The 22,337-nt window shown below is 44.9% G+C and overlaps 1 protein-coding gene across 1 annotated transcript in view; it reads right to left on the bottom strand.

The window, feature by feature from the left end:
- Nucleotides 1-22,337, bottom strand: part of LOC147749112 (ATP-dependent 6-phosphofructokinase, muscle type-like) — a 288,878-nt gene that overhangs the window by 185,841 nt on the left and 80,700 nt on the right. The window contains exons 3-4 of the mRNA XM_086966253.1: nucleotides 5,767-5,840; nucleotides 5,129-5,206 (exon numbers count right to left, since the gene is read on the bottom strand). Of these exons, the coding sequence (XP_086822379.1) occupies nucleotides 5,129-5,206; nucleotides 5,767-5,840 (152 nt within the window). The remainder of the gene's footprint in view (nucleotides 1-5,128; nucleotides 5,207-5,766; nucleotides 5,841-22,337) is intronic.

Raw genomic sequence — 22,337 nt, 5'->3', positions numbered from 1 at the left:
TGGAATTGAGTGCAGTGCAGTGAAGTAGAGTGGCGTAGAGTGGAGGGGCAAAGAGTGGAGTAGAGTATTTTAGAGTGGAGTGGAGTGTAATGGAGTGGAGTAGAGTGGAGTGGAGCAGAGTAGAGTGGCATAGAGTGGGGGGCATAGAGCGGTGTGGAGTGGCGATGAGTGGACTACAGTGTCAAAGTGGAATGGAGCAGAGTGGCAAAGAGTGGTGTACAGCGAAGTGGTGTGAGTGCAATAGTGGAGTAGTGTGTCATAGAGTAGAGTGGAGTATCACAGAATGGAGTAGCACAGAGTGGAGTAAAGTGGAATAGAGGGATTTGTGTAGAGTGGAGTAGAGTGTTGTACATTGGAATGGCGCGGAATATCCTAGATTGGCATAGAGTGGAGCAGAGTATTGTGGAGTAGAGTGTCGTAGAGTGGAGTGGCATAGAGTGGAGTGAGGTGGAAAGTTGTAGAGCAAAGTGGTGTGGAGTGTAGTGTCGTACAGAAGAATGGAATAACTTAGAGTGGAGTAAATTTTCAGAGTGGAGCGGCATAAAGTGAAGTAGAGTGTAGTGACGCAGAGCAGACTACAATGTCGTAGAGTGGAGGAGCATCGAAAGGAAGGGCGTAAGGTGGAGTAGAGTATGGTAGAATAGAGTGTTGTAGAGTGGAATGGCATAGTGTGTCGAAGTGGTCTAGAGTGGAGGAGAGTGTTGTGGAGTGGAGTGTCACGGATTGGAGTACGGTGGCATACCGGGAATTGCGTAGAATGGAGCAGAGTGTCATAGAGTGAAGTAGGGTGTCGTAGAGTGGGGAAGCGAAGAGTGGATTTGAGTGTTGTGGAGTGGCATACAGTGGATAAGAGTGTTGTAGAGTAGAGTATTGTAGAGTTGAGGTCTGTAAAGTAGAGTATTGTAGAGTGGAGGGCTGTGGAGTGGAGGGCGTAGAGTGGAGTACAGCGGCCTAGAGAGTAGCAGCATAGAGTGGAGTACAGTGTTGTAGAGTGGAGTGGAGTGCAGAAGAGTGTCAGACTGGAGGGGCGTGGAGTGGAGGAAAGTGTTGTAGAGTCGAGTGGAGCAGAGAGGACTGGTGTAGCGTAGAGTAAAGTGTGATAGAGTGGAATGGCATAGCATGGGGTGGAGTAAGGTGGTGTGGAGTGTCCTAGTGTGGACTGTGGTAGAGTGAAATGTCGTAGAGTTGAGTGGCGTACAGTGTCGTGGAGTGTCATAGAGTGGAACGACGTAGAGTGGTATGATGTAGAGTGGAGTAGAGTGGCCTAGAGTGAAGTGGCATAGAGTGGCGCAAAGTAGTGTAGAGAGGAGTAGAGTAGAGTGGAGGGGCGTAGAGTGGAGTGTCATAGAGTGTAATGGCGTAAAGTGGAGTATGCATGGTGTGGAAGCGCACTGTCATTACACCCAACATATTTTTTTATGAAATTACCATTACCTTTGCACATACTGCTTTACGATATTGTGTGGAAATGACATCACCTAGTGTATTGATTTGTTTTAATCGTATGAAAATATGTTTCCAACACTCTGTAGAGTTACAAAAAATGGGCTTCATTTTATCTTTCTTAATTCTGATGTATTCTGAAATATTTGCACAGTTCATTTACAGATATTTAAAGTTTGCTGTGCCTTTCCCACCTCCAGTATCCAGCAAGATTGTCATATAAAACCTCTCAATTTAAGTCAGCAAAAGAAAAGTAAACACCAAGCTTGCTTGGAAGACAAAACCTGAGATTTGACATTGGTCTTTGAATGCACAGGAAATGTATCAAGATAAGATCAAAAAGTAAAGGTCTGTTTACAGACAGCCAGCACTCGTGGAGAAAACAAGGAGCGATGGAAAATAGGCTACACTCCATGGGACAGCCAAAGACATGTAGACACTCTAAAACAAACAGCGCCAGCAAACAGAATGAAAGCAAATGTGAGTTAGTTGAAAACCACAAAGCCAATGGTAAACAATGGGTGGAATGCATTCCCAGGGAAGCTTTATGAATGACCTTAAGAAGTCTTTTCGAAACAAGATAGCTGAACCGCCTGGTGGGCTTCGACCTTAAAAAGTGTTTGGATAAATTTCCCTTTAATAAATTACCAATGACGTACCTTTACGTGATTCTGTCGATTAGGAAGTTATATTCATTCAAGCTACGTACCTTCAATGTCTGACTTGGGTCCAAATAGAGTAAGTACTACAATCTAAAGTGGATCTTCTGTGTAAAAAAGATATTACCATATGGTAGTAGACATCAGCAAGAAGGTACTTCCCCTTGGCTAACTGCCACCACTTAAGCTATGCTCCCTGCTCCCTCATGTAAAAGAGTGGAAGAGAAACTTTGGTGCAGGCTGTCATACATTGTGAAGGTCTTGCCCTGCCTAAAGGTAGCTACTGGCTCATTCAACTCACTGGCAATTCGTTACTTATTTATTTCATCTCTAACAATTCATAAACGTGGAAAAGGATCCTGCAAAGGTATTTAGTATGTGTGGTCCCCTTTTGACGAGTTTGCTCCAGTTGGTCCACGACTAAGTAGCTACTATTGAAGAAGAGAGTACGCTCAAGGGGGTCCTTGTGGGTCTGTAATTTGACTCACAACGTTACTTAAACACAAACCCCAAATATATACAAGTCCGCACTGACTAACGCAACAGGAATGTTGTGGCTTAGCGTGTTTCCTTACGTAGATTCATATTTATACATGGCTATAACCCATAATTACAAAATTAAAAGCAGAAATGTGTGTTACTGTCCCTACTTAGCCCTAGGTTTAAAATATCAGCCTGGAACCTTTACATGTGCATCTCTTAGATACAGCCCCCTGCTATTTTAAGTTTTTTAGACAGTCACATGGTCGCCAAACACAGGATCCTGTTACACTCAAGACTACCCCTCTATGGCAATGATCCCCAGTGAAAGGTCAAGGTGGTTGCAAGGTTATGCCTTTACTTGATGCCCTTTTTCATGGCTGGGGATGTTCAACAATCTGGGTGTGTGAACACTGTTTTTGCACTTGTGTTGATCCAAGGAGCGACATGTAGAGGCCCCTGCTTCAAAGCGCTCTTTCGTTAGCAGATGGCAGTCGATTTAAAATATGCATGGGCTGCAGAGCAGTAAATCCCTCTATAGTCTATATCAAATTAAACATACACTTAGAATAGTGAACAGACAAGTACAGTCAAATATACTAGAACTGGAGTTTGCAGTCAATTAACACAGTCCTACAATAGGTGGGAGGTGTGTATGACTGGATTTAGGAATTGAATTTGAAGTAGGTTGAGATATCTTTAGGGTGTTTTTTATGTAAGTTTGAGACTGTATTTTTCTGCATTTTTTAGATGATGTTTGTCAGTCCGTGTTCATATGGACTGCAAAATATACGCAAGATATATGGATGAACAAGTATGTTCTGCTTCTTGTGCTGTACAGTTGCATCGAAGCATGGTTGATATAAGGAAAAAGTGATTGTTGCAATGGCCATGAGTGCAAAACACAATCCAATGTGGAAACTTAATGCCATGATAACAATGAAACCAGCACCAAAGGAGAGACGAAGCTGCAAACTCAAGACAAAATGTGCCTTTACATTGATGCGACATATAGAACTGCTGAGTGGTCATTACACAGTAAAAAAACGGAGAAGACGTGAAATGTGCGCACTGAGGTAGAATCTCAATGCATGAACGTGTCTATAGTTTCACTGCAAGAGGCCCTGTGGGGCTGCGAATATTCACTCACTGATCAATGAGCTTTGTGTACTGACAAAGTTGTGGGGCTGCCCTGTCTACTCCACCCAAGAGCAGTGATCAAGATGGCTCAGTGTCTTAAACGCTTGAGGTGGACACAAGCTGGGGTCAAGCATTTGAATCTGCGCCTTACATCCTTTCTAAGTTTGGTAAACGGTGTTGTATGGTGATTTCTCCTTCCTCTCTCTTCCTCTGCTCTCTAGCTTGTCTGTGTGGAATGTTGTATATGTCATGGAATGTTGGATGGGTGAACTGATTCAGTTGGTGACTGAAGGCTGAGCTGCCAGGAGGACAGCTCCTGGTGGGGCATATTTACAGAGTTACTTACTGGCCTACTTTCTATCCTGGCTTTAACACCTTACCTCTGTAACTCTGTATTACAATAAATACCTACTTGAAACCTACCACCTCTGGACCTTCCATCATTGTAACATTGGCGACGAGGATGGGTTACATTTAGGTAATAGTCAAATTAATTAATTGTAACACTTTTTGCAACAATAGCAAATCCATTATGCATTTTATTGAGCTGAATCCTTGCTACTTTAAAATTCACACCCTAACTTTTTCACGACCATGTTTGTTTATTCTAGACTATCCAATCGTAAGGTGTGTTGTACATGCTTGTTTTTGTTGCACACATCTAAATTGCAAAAAGGCCCCTGGGAAGTTAAACTACAAGGGCTTAAGAGGGCTGGATGCACAAAAGGCTTTCATGAAAGCTACTGGGTAAATGAGTTTAATGTAGATGAACCGTATGTCCAATGTGTATGGGGTCCTGCAACTACACTGGACACTCGTGGGGTAGTGGTTGTTCACACCACATTCTGATTTTAACATGTTGTAACTCCAAGTTCATAATGTGGAACTTTATAGGCGGTTGCAGGTTACACCTACATATGGCACAAGTGAGTAGCACATTAAACAGGGCTTTTTACAGGTATTTCAACAGTTCATTTTTATTGTATTGCCACTCAAAAAGCAAAGATGTACTTTCCTGCACCAGCTTTGCTGTTTTCTTTAGGTCTGACTTGACACAACAGCTTCCTGCAAGAGGTATTGTTATCAATTCTTTAGAATGTAAACACAGTGGGCATTGGCTCTACCGAGAGGAGCATTACCCTAAGACCACATACTATCAGCGGCTTGGTTTATCGTTCTGCTTCCTATGGATTACATGCACTGCAACGCATGAAGGACTAGTTTACATGTCAACGGTAAACTAAATTATCATAAATTAAAATGTATCCCGTAGATGGGTTGAATACAGAAAGCATAATTTGTTGTGTTTTGTTTTAAGTTTTTGATGGAGTAACCCATCTAACTGAACTTTGTAAACGTAACTAGAGCTCACTCGTGCAAGTTAACTTAAGACCACCCCTACTTACCAACTGAAGCATCATTGAAACACTCTCCCATGTTGCCACTCTGATATTGTCCCCGCCATCAACTAGTCCTTGGTAGCCCTGCATGTGGAATTAACAACACAAATATAGTACTCAAAGCACTTTAAAACAGTTAGCATTATTTCATTGTTCAAAGCCATGCGATATGAGTTAAAAAAGTAACACACATTAACAATTTACAGAGTTTGCAGACCGGGTTAAAAAAACGAGATATGTCAACACTTAAAGGTCCTATGATAAGAATTCTAAAAGTGTCCTTTGTCCTCTGTCATGCTGTAAAAGAATGTACACATGTCAGCTGTGACTGTAAACTGTTCAAATATGAAGTACAAAACGAGCACAGCTATAAATACTCTACAATACTGCACATTTGTTCTATGTAGACTTTGTGTACACCTTCATCCAAGTAACACTAGAATAACTAAGGTAATTAAATAGCAAACTGAGGTTCAAAAAGGGAACACTGGAGACACCAAATCATTACAGTTTTCTGTTCATTTATTAGAAGTAAGAACTTGATGTTTGCAAAATCAAATAATTAATGTACACATTTTTTTCGAATACGGTACACATTTTTGGGAAATACTCCAGTGCAGATATCAACAGGCAGACAGACAGACCTCATGTACAAAGTAGACTTTGGCACCAGTGTAGATCCCCACTCTGACCACAGCTCGAACTGCTGCATTCATACCTAATAAAATACAGAAATGCAAGGAACATTAGTTTTGCATCAATTCTAGCTCAGAATGAGAAGGTTATGCAGCAGTGTGTGCTGTGTTCGTGAAATGCACGGATTCACATTTGGTGCCCTGCATTTGTTCCTCTAGAGATAGATTCGATGTATACGCAGAAACTTTGAATCGTCAATGGAGCCTCTCTGGTTTAGGTTCATTCTTGATTTTAGTCTTCGTCAAAAGGTAAAATCTTGACTTCACTCTTTATGAAAAAGGGTTGCCAATCATTTACAGAAACTGTTTTAAAATCAGAGGGAGAACCATCTTCTAAGTGTTTGGAAAAATAGAAAGCTCAGGACCTAAGTGTCAATCTTGATTGTAAATGCAGTTGATAAGAAGCTGAGCATCGAAAAAAAGTGGAATGAACATTCTGTATTCTTGAAATTGAACTTGCAATATTATTATTTGCTGTAAATTAGAGAGAGCCATATTGTTTCAAAGATTCCCCCATTTTGTATATTTCTTAGTACACCTATTTTCAGGGCAAATTTTAGGCAAGGATGTTAATCTTTGGATAAGTGTACCAATCCAATCATTTGTCCTGAACAATTCCCAAATTAATCAAAAAACAAATACATTGTTGCTCTCTCGACAAAGGGTGGCTCTTCGATGAGAGTCAGGAGTGAAGCCCCACTTAAGTGACCCCAGAAAAGCAGAGAAGAAAAATAAAATGGTAATGAAGTTAATTAATTACCATTTTATTTTTCGTACACCCATCCTGAACCTTGTGTCAGGACGGGGCGGGCCTGTGACAGCAGCAAAAGGGAGGAGTGGTGGGCTGACTGCGCACTGTTAAAAGTGTGCATGTCTCTTTGGCCAGTTGTCTTATGACGGCCTGCCTGACATGCACATTTGAAACCTCTCTAACCCACCTGTCTTAGACAGCTGGGCTTGAGAAAGCACAGGCCACCAGTGCTTTTGAGAACCCAAAGAGAGGCCGCTCCTTCCAATCCTAGCGCTGCTCTAATGCTGGTTATGTGCATGAGAGCAGCGCAAGGCAGAGCAGAACACCGGAGTGTGGACGACCTGCAGCAAGCAAGGTAAGTGGTTATTTCTTTATTTTTCAGTCGCTACTCACCTTGCGTGCATGCACCACCCATTTTGCCCACCCGCCTCCCTTCCTTTCCTAGTTGCCAGCTGGTGCTGCTCTAGACTTCCCGGTTGCATCAAGAAGGTGAACATATACATGGTGCCTTTAGAAACAAACTGGAGATAAAGAGGAATACACAATCACTATGAATCCCAAATAGGGAAAAGATCTTTACTCCCCTAATAAAATTTCTATTCCCTAATCCTCTAATTAGCCACCCATCCAATCCCCATTTGCAACCTCATTGAACATTTTTTTTTTTACTTTCACTCTTATACAGTTATGTATATACCAGCTCTTAAGATGTCTACATAACTGAATACAAATGCAGACAATTAAGACAGAAGCTTCCGGTGTTAAGACGTTATAGCAATGGTACATACAGTCATTTCACAAACCGAACATTATATCAGTTTCGTGTTGTGGATGCTTCAAATGTGAGTCAGGAGGTAAAAACATTAATTTGGTGTAACCTGTGAAGGGTAAAAAAAATAGTATGTGTCCCTCATGCAAGAGACCTTCCAAGGTGTCCATTCCAAGATCATGACTGCGTGAGATTGATAAAAGCAAATCCACTTCTTGCGTGGAGCAGGCTTGATAGAGGAACCACTGGTGAATTTGAGAGCATTCAAGTAGTAAGATGAAGTTCCGTGCAATAACACGACCAATGACCAATAGTAGCCAGGAGAAGCCCAGGCAGCATGACCCACTGGATTGAAATGCTGGAGCACTTTAGATACAGTACAGAGCCACTGGAGTTAGGAAGTGAGGTAATAGTGTTCACAATTTGGTGCTCCTATTCCACCTTTATCCGCGGGACAGACGAGTTTAGCAAGTTCCACCCTCCGTCACCCGGTGTGTCAGATCAGGTCACCTAAAAGGGTGTCTAAGGATCTAAAAAATGTAGTAGCCAGATAGAAATCAATCAATCAAATCATCCTATAAAACTGTTACCCCAGGATAAGGCGCATGTTAAGGTGGAATTCCAGAAGCGTGTGGTATCCTGTAGGAAAGACAGGGAGCTGATTAAACTCTCTGTGAGAGGGCACCTTCTGACCAAATCTTGTCTGGGTATTGAGCCTTACTTGTCTTTTTTTCACAATGTCCAAGACAGATCTTTAATGACACGCTTCAGGCTAAACCTATTACATCACAGTTTAGCGGTGCCAGCAGGGTACACAATATCTACAGAGTTGAAGGGACCGTGCGGCTGCGACCACCGGTCTCCGCAGGATACCCTTCACTTTGTTTTATTGTGTCCCTACTTTGCGCGCCCTAGGAAGCTATTTTTAAAAAGTATTCTAAAGAATGCTAGTTTCAAGCAGGCAAGGTGGGCCTACTGTTTCTGAAGTTGTCCGCAGAGGTTTTAACGCTTTTCTGTGCTGTAAACTTTTTAAGGTCTGCAATGAGACTCAGAAATAAAAGCGGTGAGGAGTGAATACACATGGCTGCAGCATTGGCCTGTTAAAGGTCCTAGCAATGAATTGGGCGGGTGAGGGTATTATTAAGTATAAAGGGATTAATTAATTTTGCATCTTATGTGGCCGATTTTATATGTTACCCCCTTAATAATTTACTTCAACCTATTCAACTCCTGGTCTATTTATCTATGACCTTATATAAGAATGACATAGGAGAAGTGGCACCACCTGCGAACCGATTGCACATGTATTTTGGCTTGGTTTTTTGACATTGTGATATTTGTGTTTTATTAGATATTGTACTTTTATGGTATTGTGTTTTTTGCCGAATAAAGTATATATTGATTGATTGATAGTAGCCAGGTATGCTGGTAGACTGATGAAATAAAGAAGAAGGCAAGGGAGCGTTATCAACTTAGAAAGAGCAATTCTGCCTATGACCTATAGTGGCAACGCCCTGCAAAAAGACACTTAGCTCCATAGAGTGGTAACAGCTCGAGTCAAGTTGCAGTCAAGCAAGTCTTGATCATCATGGTAGATGTGAATGCCTAGGTAAGGAAGGAATTATGGCTGACACTGGAACGCACCATCGCCAATATTTAATTCAGTCTCTGGAACCGTAGGAGAGAGAGGGAAAGGCAACATATCTGCCAGTTTAGTTGTTTACCAGACACGTTTCAGAATGCATTGAAAGCAGCTGTTATGTCAGAGTGGTCCCTAGTTACATCCTCTAAATACAACAATATATCATCTGCATAGAATACGATGACATACGTTCTATCCTCCAGGGGAATACCCCATATTTCCCCTTTGCTGGCCAGCCAGATAGAGAGTGTCTCCATGGTGAAGGCAAAAAGGAGGGGGGAAGTAGGCATTCGTGTCTAGTGCCCGGGCAGACTTCCATGGCATCCAAAATACACTACCCTACATGAACCCACATGAAAGGCTGAGTTTAAAGTTATTAAATGAGTGTGAGTAGGCATCTACGCATCCCCACTTGATGTAGTAATTTGAAGACGTAATACAGCTGAGGGAACTGAATGCCTTCTTAAAATCAAGCACCATGCAAGCTTGCAAGCTTATCTTGGGAAGTCTAGTGGAGCATATTCCACAATTCGATATAGGCAGCGAAGATGTAGGGATGTGCTCCTCCTATTACGAAACCATTTTGATTGGGGTGAACGAGTTGATGGAGTAAAGGGAGATCTGCGGCAACCAGATGCCAAAAAAATATTCCGCCTTTTCCTGAGATGAGTAAAGGGTCTGGAAATATTTTGAGAAGACTTTATGGATTTCATGTTTGGCGCTTTACAATTCACGCAACATAGGCGTTCAATAAGCTCTGCATATTTAGCACAGGGTGCGACTAGAGAGCCATTGACATGAGCTGGGGCGAATCATTTGTTTTCTAGGGAGAGCAGGAATCCTTACCTACTGCAAGCTGTTCCAAGAGTGCATCTCACGCCCACCGTGGAGCCAAAATAGTGCCCACGGATGGACACCTTAAATGCTTCCCGCTGCACAACACTGGAGGAAATGGTGCCCTTGTTCAGGTCAAAAAAGACAGCTATTTTATCCTCATTAGGGAATATTTTCTTTAAATCTTTATTTCGGTTAAAATACAGCCATAAAAGTCATACATGCAATAGTTAAAACAGTGCCAATTTATCTATTCAATTCAATGTAGACCAATTAAAGTTCGTTCAAAAAATAGCTGCGATTTTAAAACAATAAATACATTTGCAAAATAAGTGCCGCTCGCAAGCCGTGCAAAACTGTGGAATCTCTCTTCTCTGCATCCCTGGGAGCCCTGCCTGTATCCCGAATAAGCATTGTGTCCAGCGCTTATCAGAGGCTGAGGGACCCGGAGGAACCCTAAGGCTATCGCGGGCACTGTTGGTCAGCGAGGACGGGGCCGGGACTGCGAGGCCCAGCATTCCGAGCGGCCAGGCAATCGCCGCAGCTGGAGCCTCTTCCACGCCCCGCCTCTTCCTACTTAATCCCTCCTATCCCCGCGCACGCGGGACACGCGCGGGACGAAGACCGGGGCGAAGCCCGGGCAAAGGGCGGGCCGTTTGAGGCCGTTAGAGGACGGCAGAGACCGGACCGGGCAACCCCCCTAAGTTGTCGCTCAGCAGAACACTTCAATCCCAAATACTTGCCTGGCTAACCTGAAGTTCGGCCCGAACGACATGACAACGAGGGAAACAAGAAGCAAGGCGGCCACCATGGTCACAGGTACTCTGGATAGTTTTCTCGCTAAGGCTAACACTGTGGTAAATAAGGGTCTCACAGTCCTAGAAAAACAAATAGCAAAAGGGATGGAAAGCTCGCACCTAGTTTCCCCGGGGTCATCTTTAAATGCTACATCGCCACAACTGCTGGATGCCTCACACTTATCACTTATGGACAGCATCAATCAAACTATAGAGTCAGTTTTGCAGCAGTTGAGGACACCATCTAACTCATTTAGAGATCGAGACTCAGTTCATATCCTTGATGGGGCGGCATCTTCCCCAACTCCACAGATAGTTCTAGCTAGGGACATGGGGAATGGTTCTACTGCAACAGATCAAATGGGTCTCTGAGAGGACACTGTCCCGAAAAGGAAAAGATCGAGGAAGTCTAAAGGTGCTAAAAGGGCTAAAGTAGATCCCATTCCAAACATCGCTGATGACAGCACTGATGCCCCAGGAACCTCTTCCTCCGTGAGCGTCACCGAAACGGCGAGCCCTGTACTCCCCGCCCCCAACCTCATACCTCCGCATACTGGTCCATTCATCTTTGGAGGGGGACTTCCAAACACCTCGGAGCATATTATCTGCTCACTCACTGACATCATTAAAAATCTTTTGGATCCCCTCTCGTTTAAATTGGACTGCATTGAGGCTAGACTTCTAGCAATAGAAAAATTAGGTGGGGGTAGGACGGATCAGCAAGGGTTGCGACTAAGTTCTTATGGAGTAAATGGGACTAATGGTGGGATTTCTCTCCCGCCTAGTGCTTCTACTACTGTGGTTCCAATCCTGCCAACTACCCTTTCCACAGAAAATGTTCCCAGAATCACCCCTTCGCAATCTGTCCCTGTACCTCTCCCCAGGCAACTGCCTCCGGTGCCGCCTGTTAGGAGGTCGAAGTTACCTACTTCGGCATGCTCAATGGGACAGGAGAGACCGCCTAACGTAATGGCTGACTGCCCCAACCGGATAGGCAATGGCCTTAACTGGCGAAAAGCAGTTAACTTGCCTCCCGAGGCGGCGGCTTATACTGTAATTCTGATGGGGGTACCTGAGCTCTCCAGCAACGTGGTGGAATCTTATGACTCCCTACGTTACAAAGTTATCAGCTGGTTAAATGTTCAAAGGCCCCTACCACCCAATCTAAGAGGAGAAGTATTGATGGTTAGAAGGGTCCCATGGGTTGGGTACACTGTCAAGAAAAAAGGGGAAGATTGTATAATTGTAAGCTTCAGGAGTTCTCAGGTTGCTACTTACATCTGCAATTGGCTTGGGAGTTCAGGGAACACATCCATAGAACTGGTCCCCCTGTCGTTCTTCTATCCTAATGTTGGGGACGCGACCACAAAGGAAGGATGACGGCTGGACCAGGGTGGGATTTGCTGTTGACGGGTCAAGGTATAGGCCCCCTCGCTATGATACCCCTGTCTACAGCAATTATGTTCACCCCAATAGATACAGTTGCCTCGACCAGGTTGACTGACTCCCGAACGGCGCATCTAGACTCGGCGGCCAATCAATTTCGGTAAGAGCAGCAAAATCCTGGAACACTCTTCCCCTTCACCTAAAAACTGCATCGACTCTCAATGTTTTTAAGAAAGGACTAAAAACTCACCTTTTTAATACAATAGTTTAAATTTGCCCTTTTCTTTTATGTTCTGTTATTAGATATTAGTCCTCTCCCAAACTGTTCTGCCTTCAACGCGCCAGGATACTATTTTTTTAGTAATAGAGCGCGATATAAAAGCCTCTAATAATAATAATAATAATAATAATAATAATCTGTTGGGGACACTCAAGGGGTAGCTTCTGAACCCGCTGGGTAGGGGACAGGAAGAGATGTAATTGATATCAGCAACCGAGACCTTGACGCATCCCCCTCGGAGAGCATAACTACCAGCAGTTCCCCGGGCCATCCTGTTAATTTATCTCCGAGACCATTTTGTCCTACTCTAACACCTGAAGCTCCATTAGATTTGGGAGTATTACCGGATAGGTCTGAATTACTATCACTAGGTAACGCTGCCAAGAGGACCAGGGGGTCGGTATCTAAGACTCCTGTAGCACCGATGAAGGTCCTCTCCTGGAATGTGGCAGGTATTGCCAATAAATTAGACACTAATGATTGGGTTTCCCTAGTAGGCAGCAGTGACATCTGTCTCTTTCAGGAGACTTGGGCTAGGGAACCCTTCCTTAGAGCAGGCTACGCAACTTTCTACATCAATGCTAAATGGAATGGTAAAGGGAGGCCTTTCGGTGGACTAGCTGTCTGGGTGGCCAGTCACATTGGTTGTAATACGGAGATAGTACCCACTCTCTCGGAGGACATACAATGTGTTCTTCTTGAATGGCCCAATGCCTTCAATCTGGCAATTGTCAATGTGTACTCACGCCCAGTCAGTGCGTCCATGGAATCACCCACTTTGGATGATCTATCATTATTTCTGGGCCAACTTCCCCCCGATTGCAAGATATTGATGGGTGGAGACTTCAACTGCCACTTCGAACCCCTCGAAGGTTTGAAGGAGGGTGCCCTAACTGCTGAAGACGATTACTGGGGGATCCCTCCCTGCCAATCCCCTCATCCAAAATCATGGTCTCCTCTAGCAGTGCAGATTATGTCCCTGACTCTGAACTTTGCCCTGAGGGCCTGCAATGGTCGCACTCCATCTGATACCCCTTCAACGTGCACCTTTAATAGGAAGGACCACGAATCGCGCCTGGACTACATTTTTGTAGATACAGGCTTGTGGTCCAAGGTCCAGGATTTTAGGGTTATAGAAAGATCAGACAGCGACCATAATGCTCTCTGTCTAGATATGGCTCACCCAGTTCCTGGTGTAGGGTCGTCATCTATTGTCCCCAGTGAAGACCTAGGGAATTTGGTTTTAAGTAACAACAGACGCAGGGTAAGATTGGGGAAATTAGTAAATTCAAAAGAGAGCATAATCAAAATCTACGAATTGGCACTCCCCAAGCTAGATGAAATAGACGGACTGATTAACCAACCTAGAGCCACAGATTTTAATGAGAAAATAGCCCAAATCCACACTGATTTAGTGGGAACTTTAGGAGAGGTTTTCTACCCGGTGGTGGTGCCCAGGAAGAAAAAGACTCGAACCTCAGCTTGGTATAACTCTACTTGTAAAAAGATCAAGACCGAGCTGATTTCTACAATAAAGTCCGGCACTAATAAGGATAAGGTTGCTGAGCTTAGACGTAAATACAGGGAAGCCATGGCACAAGCAAAGTCAAAATGGGACTGGAACAGATGGCAGGACCTCTCCCTAGCACTAGAAACGAGGGACTCTAGAAAATTTTGGTCTCTGGTCAACACTGGCACAGGAGAACCAAAATCAGCAGTGGAGCCAAACATCGCTGCCTCGGTGTGGGAATCCCATTTTAGCAAATTGTACCAAGATACTCCTGAATTTGCCAATGACGTGGCCCTTGATATCACACCTGACCCCGCAGCTGGATTAGAATTTACATTGGGTGAGGTAGTTAACGCCATAGAGAGACTGGCGTTGGGGAAGGCCCCGGGCCTCGACAGATTGCCTGGCGATCTGTTCAGATATACAGAGATCTGGGGCCCGTACCTCCTAATTCTTTTTAATTCCATCCTGGGAGGCATGGAGATCCCCTGTACTTGGCTGGGGGCAGAGATAGTACCAATTTTCAAAAAGAGCTCTCCTCAGCTCCCATCCAACTACAGGCCAATCAGCCTTATAGATGTACCCCAAAAACTATTTTCCCGCCTTCTCCTGGACCATCTTCTCGACTGGATGGAGGATAACGCGATTCTTAGTCCCCTCCAGGCGGGCTTCAGGAAAAACACGTCCACCATGGATCAGATTTTCCGCCTCGTCCTCCTCCATTGGAAAACAGTGAGGATTGAGGGGGGGAGTCTGTACATGGTGTTCGTGGACCTGAGGTCCGCATTCGACTTGGTTCCCCGCAAGAAACTATGGGAGGTTTTAAAGGAGTTGGGCGTTCCTTCTCAACTACTACATGCCATAATTAGGCTCCACGAAGGCAATTTTGCCCAGGTTAGGTGTGGGAGGGATGGAGCGTTGTCCTCTAGGTTTCCAGTTCTAAGAGGGGTCCGACAGGGTTGCGTTCTTGCGCCGACCCTGTTTTGCCTCTTTGTTAACAGTGTCATATTCCATCTTGACAATATCAGGGACAATGACGCACCCCTGCTGGCAGGCAGGAGGGTTCCGGCTACCATGTTTGCCGATGATACCCTCCTGCTTTCCAAATCCCGGATGGGGATTCAACAGATATTGGATGGGTTTGGGGTTTTCTGCAGGCAACACGGTCTGGAGATTAACACAGAGAAAACCAAATTCATGATATTCAACCCCTCCTTTACAACTAGGCCTAATCCTACACTGGGTTCTGCAAGGCTGGAAAGGGTAAAAACGTTCCATTATCTGGGGGTAACTCTACACGAGAACTTATCATGGGGTCCTCAGATAGCCAGATCCCGGTTAAAGTTGTCCCAAATGTCGGGGGCAATTATGAAGGTCGCAAATACATCAACCTTTAAACCCATCAGTCCAGCTGTGGAGATGTACAAAACTCAAGCCAAAGCGGCCACATCCTACGGTAGTGAGTTGTGGGGTCACAAAGCCGGGACAGAACTGGTCAGAGTTGAAAATAACTTCCTCAGACGCCTTTTGGTTCTCCCCCAAGGTACACCCTTGCTACCTCTAAGATTAGATCTGGGGCTCCCTTCAATAGGGGATGAATTGGAACTTAAACCGCTGAGGTTCTGGCACAGGCTCTGGTCCACTGGTGAACTTGTACACTATAGGGAAGACCTTAAGCATGTTATGAATCTTAATCAGCGTGACAGAATCCAGTGGTTGGCTTTTGCCAAGAGAGAACTTTATCGTCTGGGACTTCCTGAGTTATGGGAGGTTCCTGAAAGAGGCTGCCAAAGGGTCTCACGCAAAAGGCTGGTTGAAATATCCAAGGAGAAAAGTCTAGTCTCTCTTGTGTGTGCACCCAAAATCGGCACCCTGACTGAACAATTTCTGGACTCCAAAAATTCTTAGCATTTTGAAGGTTTTATGGACATTATATTTCCTATTTTGGCAAGGAAACTGTTCATTCAATTGAGGCTAGGCACCCTGCCCCTCAAAACTTTCACTTGTAAATGGACAATGCAGGATGATAAAATCTGCCCTGGGTGCAATGAGTATGATGAGGAAGAAACTCACGTTTTGTTTTTTTGCCCTGCCTACAATAGGCCGAGGAAATATTGGCTAGTGCCATTGTGTAGGAACTTGGGCATAAGAAACTATTTACACTCATACAGAATACTGAAGACAAGTACCCTGCCCCATATAGTCTTTGCCGTCGGCAAGTTTATAATGGCCATGTGGCAGATAAGAGGAAAAATACTAAAAGATTGATTTTCTGTAAAAAGTGTTATGAACTGTAACGAAATAGAGCTATTCGCTCCCTCATGCCCAGACTCTAAGGGAATTGAACTACTTGTAAATGTACCCTGCCATGTTTTTATTGTGTGTTTGATGTGTTTTAAACGTTTTAAATGTTTTAATGAATCTTTTATGGTCTCAAATGGCCGAAATGAAGAATTTTTGGATTGGATTGGATTTAAAATCATAGTGCAATTCATAATTCATAGTAAAATATTTACACTCACAAGGTAGAAATTAGTATATAATTAAAGCTTCACATATATACAAATTATTGCTACCTTATGCAATTAATACAGAATAAAAAGTGAACATTTTTGTGGCAATTGCATTGTATTAAACTTATTAATGGCATTACAATTTAAGACCCTGTCTCTTCCGTACTATCGCCACTGACAAAAGATATCTGCTCACACTAAAAACCGTTTGTGGAGTTGTTTCTGATCTTAGAATTCTCTACGCCTCACAATAGCGCCTGAACCCTAAAAGGCTGCAGATTGGTTTTATCCACTTTCTCCTCTGGTGAATATATACCGGACAGAAGAATAGTAAATGTGCTTCGTCCTCTCTGGCATTACTATTGCATAGTTCACATAATGCCAGGTCATCCTTCTCTACATTGCCCTCATGGCATACCCACCTCACAGTATTAGCTTTGATTTGCAGTATGCCATATCGAAACTTTAAGTACAATGATTTAGCTAGGCCTGGTAAAATCTCATCCATAAAGGGTTCGAACCTACTCTCTGTCTTCATACCCAAATATTTTAGAGTTAATGCCCCCAAATCAGGGTTATGCAATTTTGAGTTTAGTGTAAACGCCCAGTAACGTTCCTTCAACAATTTTTTGCAACTCAAAGTAAGACCCGCAGGATCAACCCAATAATGGTTCAGCCCAAGCTTAAACAACCACTCCTCAATGTGTCTTAACCATACCAATTTCGTGGTATTTTTTATTTTCATAATCTCTTTCAGGCCTTCCCTGCAGTCTACTAGTTCCTCTGTTGACCACAAACGGACCCAGTACAACAGAGGCCGTAAAGCAGCATGATCATCAACACAATGAATATCCAAATCCATTGTGAGTGGGAGTAATGGTGTACGCTGTGGGATCGCTAAGATGTTCCTGAGAAAAGTGTTTTCTTGTACCTTGAAAGCATGCTTGGCGACATGGCCCCATAACTCTGCCCCATAAAGTGAGGCCGATTGAACTTTATACTTTATACCCCTCTTAAACGTTGGTTGGCTTGGGCTGTCTGAGGGGAGACACCCATTGCATGCTCGTAGGCCATGTGTAGTGGTCAGACGCAGTAACTGTGCTGTCGCCACTGAGCATGGCACCGCCCTGCTGGTCTCAATTCCAGGGATATTATTGGCGCTGTCCTCTTGTTCAAGGATACTTTCTAGGCCTATTATTGGCTCAAATTTCCGATTAAAGTCGCCTCCAACAATTACCAACATTAATTGTTCGAGCGTGGAAATAATATTATCTAATTGCTCGATAACTTTAGCTTCCTTATTGGCCGGCAAGGGCCTGCTGTAAACATTAAGGATACAAACTTCTCTTTTGTTTATAACATTAAACGTAACTCCCAGGATATCCGGGCTGTTACAATCAATTTGCTTAAAGTCAATTCCTAATGCAATTTTTGTCCATATCACCAAACCTCCCGAAGGTCCTCCTTTTGGGCCGGCGATGGCGGGTACACAGAATGATCTGTAGCCAACTCTAAACTGGCGTTCAACAGCCCGGGTTTCATGGAATAGTATGATTTCGCAATCATCCACAAATTTTAGCCATGCAGGATCACTTAGGTTCTTTTTAATACCTGCTATGTTCCAGGACCTTAGTTTGAAACTTGATTCTACCCCTGTTGGTACTATATCACTTATCAAGTTAAGTTCTATTGCTTGTACCACCTCAGTACTATCATATTGGACACAATCATCTACATAATTGCCTTTTAGTGTTCTACATGCATTACCTAGCGGCGGTCCAGGGCAGGTACAATTACATCATATGTTATATCCTCTGTCAGATTAGGTTCAACTACTTGCCCCTCCTCAGTGCTAATGTTTTGGACACTAATTACTGGATAATTACCTTTAGATGTTTTACTCACATTGTCTAACGGGGGGTACGGAACAGGTACGGTTACATGCGAAGTTCTATCCACATAATTACTCTCCCATCCTTTCCCAGCAAAAGGTTCATTGATCACTACCTCCTTATCTTTAAAACCACCCCGGTATAATCCCTCTCCCATCCTATGTAGGGTAAGTCAGTCTACGCCTTGAAGGCCAGATAACAAATCAATTGATTCAAGTGGGGATAGTATAATAGTTCCTGGACTCACCCCTGTTTCCTATCTGTTGCCTCCCAAAGGGGTTATAATTAGGCAATATCCTCGATGATGGGCGATAGAAATAGGTCAAATCATAAGGCTGTATGCCACTCCCATCACTTGCATAGAAACAGTCACAAATGTACTCCACTGCCCTTCGGTCCCTAAAATTGATAATAACAGAATCCCTGGCTATATCTTTAGTTCTGTGCCCGACCCAGCTAACTCTCCGAGCAAACAGAATCTCCCCATCAATATTACTCAGAAGGGGTCTGTTTCTGTTTAGCCAGAATATTAGTTTATTTTTGAGTTCTGGGTAGGTTTCTGTTTTATCGCTTTTTAATTCTGGAACCCCAGTGAGAACCACTACATAAGGAAAAGAGTCAGGTGGAAGATCAATACGATTTAAACCCATTGTGCTCTTTCTGATGTTGTTACATTCCCTTGCCCCCAATGTTTTGCCCTCATTCTGTCCCCTGGGTATATCTTCATTCAACCGGGTCTCCTCCCTCACTCCTCGAGGACTTCTTATCAATTCCCTAGACCCATTTTCCTGTGGAGGAAGGGTGGAATGTGGTCCAGAATTTAGTTTATGTTTACCAGACTCCACCCCTATCGCGTTTTCCAATGGTCTGAGGGTTTGATTTTCTCTAATAGATTCCACCGCGCTGTCTTAACTGTCATTGGGTTCGGTACAGGAGTTGATCCTGCTCCTAATACAGAGGATATATTTGCCTCCCCCTTGTTAACTCTTGCTGGGCACTCAATCAGTTTTTTTAACATGCCAGATTGCTCAATAGTGTTCTGTTCGAGTCTCTCCAGCCTTTCACCAATTATTTTTATCTTTTGCAATAATGGTATAAGTAGGGATTTTATCAGTTGTTCCAAGTGGGGCATGAGATTATCCAATGATTGGGCCCAGGGGAGTGTTAAACCCACCAGTCTTAATGGCGAACGTATTGGCACGGTAGTCAGCAATTGTTCTTGATGTGGTACTACAGTATCGTGGGGAATGCCAACCTCCTCAGCGATACTATCAGCACTATCGGCCTCTTCTACAGTTTTTGGCAGCTTTGGACGTCTCCCCCTCTGAGTTTCCCCTCCCCTCTTCCTCTTAGCAGTAGCAGTTTGTCCTGTGGGTTGTTCGATCTTACGTGTTTCTACAGCATTATTCGCACAAGTACTTAATGGAGAATGTGATAAGACATTAGTAGTTGCCTCCTCAGTCACTATCGTTTTTACTAGGTCAACCTCATTTAGTGCTAAATTAGCTCGTACATCCCCCGCTTTATGTCCACTACTACCTCTCTCATTACTATGTTGGGTGGAAACATTTTGCCCTTCTAAACGGTTTGGGGAGATAACTGACCCTATAGGTCCTAAGGACGATCTTCTTGCATACATGGGATCCAACGACAGACAACGTTCTGTCAAAACTATTTCATGTTGTAAGGATGTAGGCGTACAATGGTGGAGCCCGAGCCCTTCTGACAGTCCCTTTTCGACTTCTCCGCAGACCAACGAGTGGGAGGAGGAAGGACAGGAAAACGAGTGCGGCACCTTTAAGTGGGCGTCAACTGTTGAGGAGGAAGGCCCGGGACTGCAGGACGTCAGAGGAAACAAACCAGTGAAAACCCCGGATGTGATGTACACGGGGTGTGGAAACACCGCGGAGGAGAAGGCGGGAGCGGAGGAATCGGAGATCGGAAGCAGAGACGAGGAAGAAGTTCAAGCGGACCGAACAGGACCATACGGAGGGGTGGACGGACGAGTCGAGGCAAAAGGCGAGCCAGGAGGCCAACGACCCTGCGGACCGCCGTGCCACACTCCCGAGGGAGGAGTGTGGCTTTCACAGGTACGGCGGCGTTGGGCAGCCTGGGTGGGAAGACGCAACGCTAGCGAGTAGCGTGTTTCCCGGTTTGTTGCTACCCTGTACCAACCCTAACCCTCCAATACCCCTTACCCATCCTCATTTTCCTGGTCACCCCCTCTATGTTCACGGAGCACTGTAGTTACAGCATTAGAGCACTGGGATTTGACCTCTCACTCCCTGGGCCCCTTGGTGCAACCCTACAGAGGACTGTAACCTAACGGCCTCCTTTCTTGTAGCTCTTTCCTTTGCACGAGGTACCCCCATCAACATCCGGAGAGGAGACCCTGCTTCTGTGTGTGAAAAACCATAGAAGACCAAAGCCACGGATCCCAGTACCTTTGCCCGGGAAAGACTGTCGTTAAGGACCAGAAAGCCGTTTATGACAAAGCCCTTAAGAACCCTAAAAATAAAACCTTCTTTAAACCCTACACCTGGTGTCACGGTCGTCCCTACTCCCACGCCCACACATGTTCAAGGACCGATCGAGCCCTGGTGATAAACTGATCAAGCGTTTCGCTTATAGACCCCCCCGCCAAAGCCCTCCTTCCCCTTCCAACGCGATCCACCATATCTATACAAAGTGCAGCCAAATGCTCCCAAATCACTTCCCAATGGGTAATCGACAACAATCAGGACAGAAGAAGCGCTTTGCAGAGTCTATTCTCCTTACAGTTTTTGAGATGTTAGGGGTGTTGCCCAGCCCAGCCTCCTCCAGGCGATGAAGGGCAAGGACGGGCCCGCCCTTGGCCCGGGCTTGGCCCGGGCACGCCCGAGCGTGTCCCGCGCTGTGGGAGTGTATGGCCGGTTTTAAGGGCCCCAGGCGCCCTGTTACCGCGTCACTACCGTGCGTGCCGAGAGGCCCCCTGGGAGGTGAAGTCCGGGGCCTCGTGTGTGACCAGCGCGTCATCGTCCACTAGACCACCAGCAGGGGATTAAGGCACCAGAGGGTCCGGCAAGCTCAGAAACTGCTCCGCTGAAGGTCCAGGTAGGAACAGCAACAATGCCCGCAGCAGCCCCATTAGGGAACAAAAGGCGCGTCCTCATGAATTGTAGGTTGCATGCGACAAGTAGGGATCGGGGGGTATACAAGCCCTGAATTCAATCTGGTTTGCAAGAGATTGTGATCTTATATGGTGCTGCCTAAGTAGTTCACAGGGGTGAACAAAGGGCATAAGGAGGAGGAGCATAAGAATTTATTCAGACATACGGGAAGACCAAGAGGTGGAGACAGGAAACATTAGACCCTGATATTAGCGGTGCTGTCAGTGACTGCTCCTCCGCTAAGGTGGAGGAGCATTGCCCCTCTGATTGAACTGCAAGCTGAATACAAAAAATAAAATGATAATAACGTTTGTTATTATCATTTTGTTTTCAGTATTCCGCTTGCAGCTAAAGCCAGCGGGCGATGCTGGGCTCCCATGTCACAGGGCGAGGAGTGGTGGCAGCACCTAAAGTGCGCATGATGGTTTGGTCAGCCTTCTCAGGCTGTCCAAACTGTCATGCGCACTCTGCATGTTCTCCACGCAGGCTGTATTACAGACTGCGTGGAGAACATGCACTGCCTGCCAGGCCCTGCCTGAGCGCCGAACCACAACGATCAGACCAATCACAACGCTACTAAGGCAGCGTTGTGATTAGTCAGGGGATTCTGGAAGGCTGTGTGCCTCCTGGGGAAGGAGAACAAAGGATGGAGAAAGAAGAGGCGGCAGCCGGCGGTACAGGTAAATGCTTTATTTTTTTAGGAGGAGTACCAGTGACAGGATGGGGTTTAACGGTCCTACGATTGTCATTAAGGTGCAGTGATGCAGGTAAGTGGCGACACAGTGCAGGTCGCAATCATGGGAGAGGAGTTGGCCTAATTGCTAGGGCGGTCGACCTCGAATCTAGGGAACTGGGTTCGAGTCTCGGCAATGACGCTGAACATCCTGTGATTCTGGGCAAATCAGTTAATCTCCCCGAGCCTAACAAAAAAAAAGAATGTGTCCTCATGTAATGCTGCAACTAGTCCTATGTAAAGCGCTCTGATACCCAATTCGGA

The sequence above is a fragment of the Lissotriton vulgaris genome, chromosome 1_1 (genome assembly GCF_964263255.1).
Source record: "Lissotriton vulgaris chromosome 1_1, aLisVul1.2, whole genome shotgun sequence".
Taxonomy (NCBI): Eukaryota; Metazoa; Chordata; class Amphibia; order Caudata; family Salamandridae; genus Lissotriton; species Lissotriton vulgaris.
This window is presented reverse-complemented; position numbering and strand designations above follow the sequence as displayed.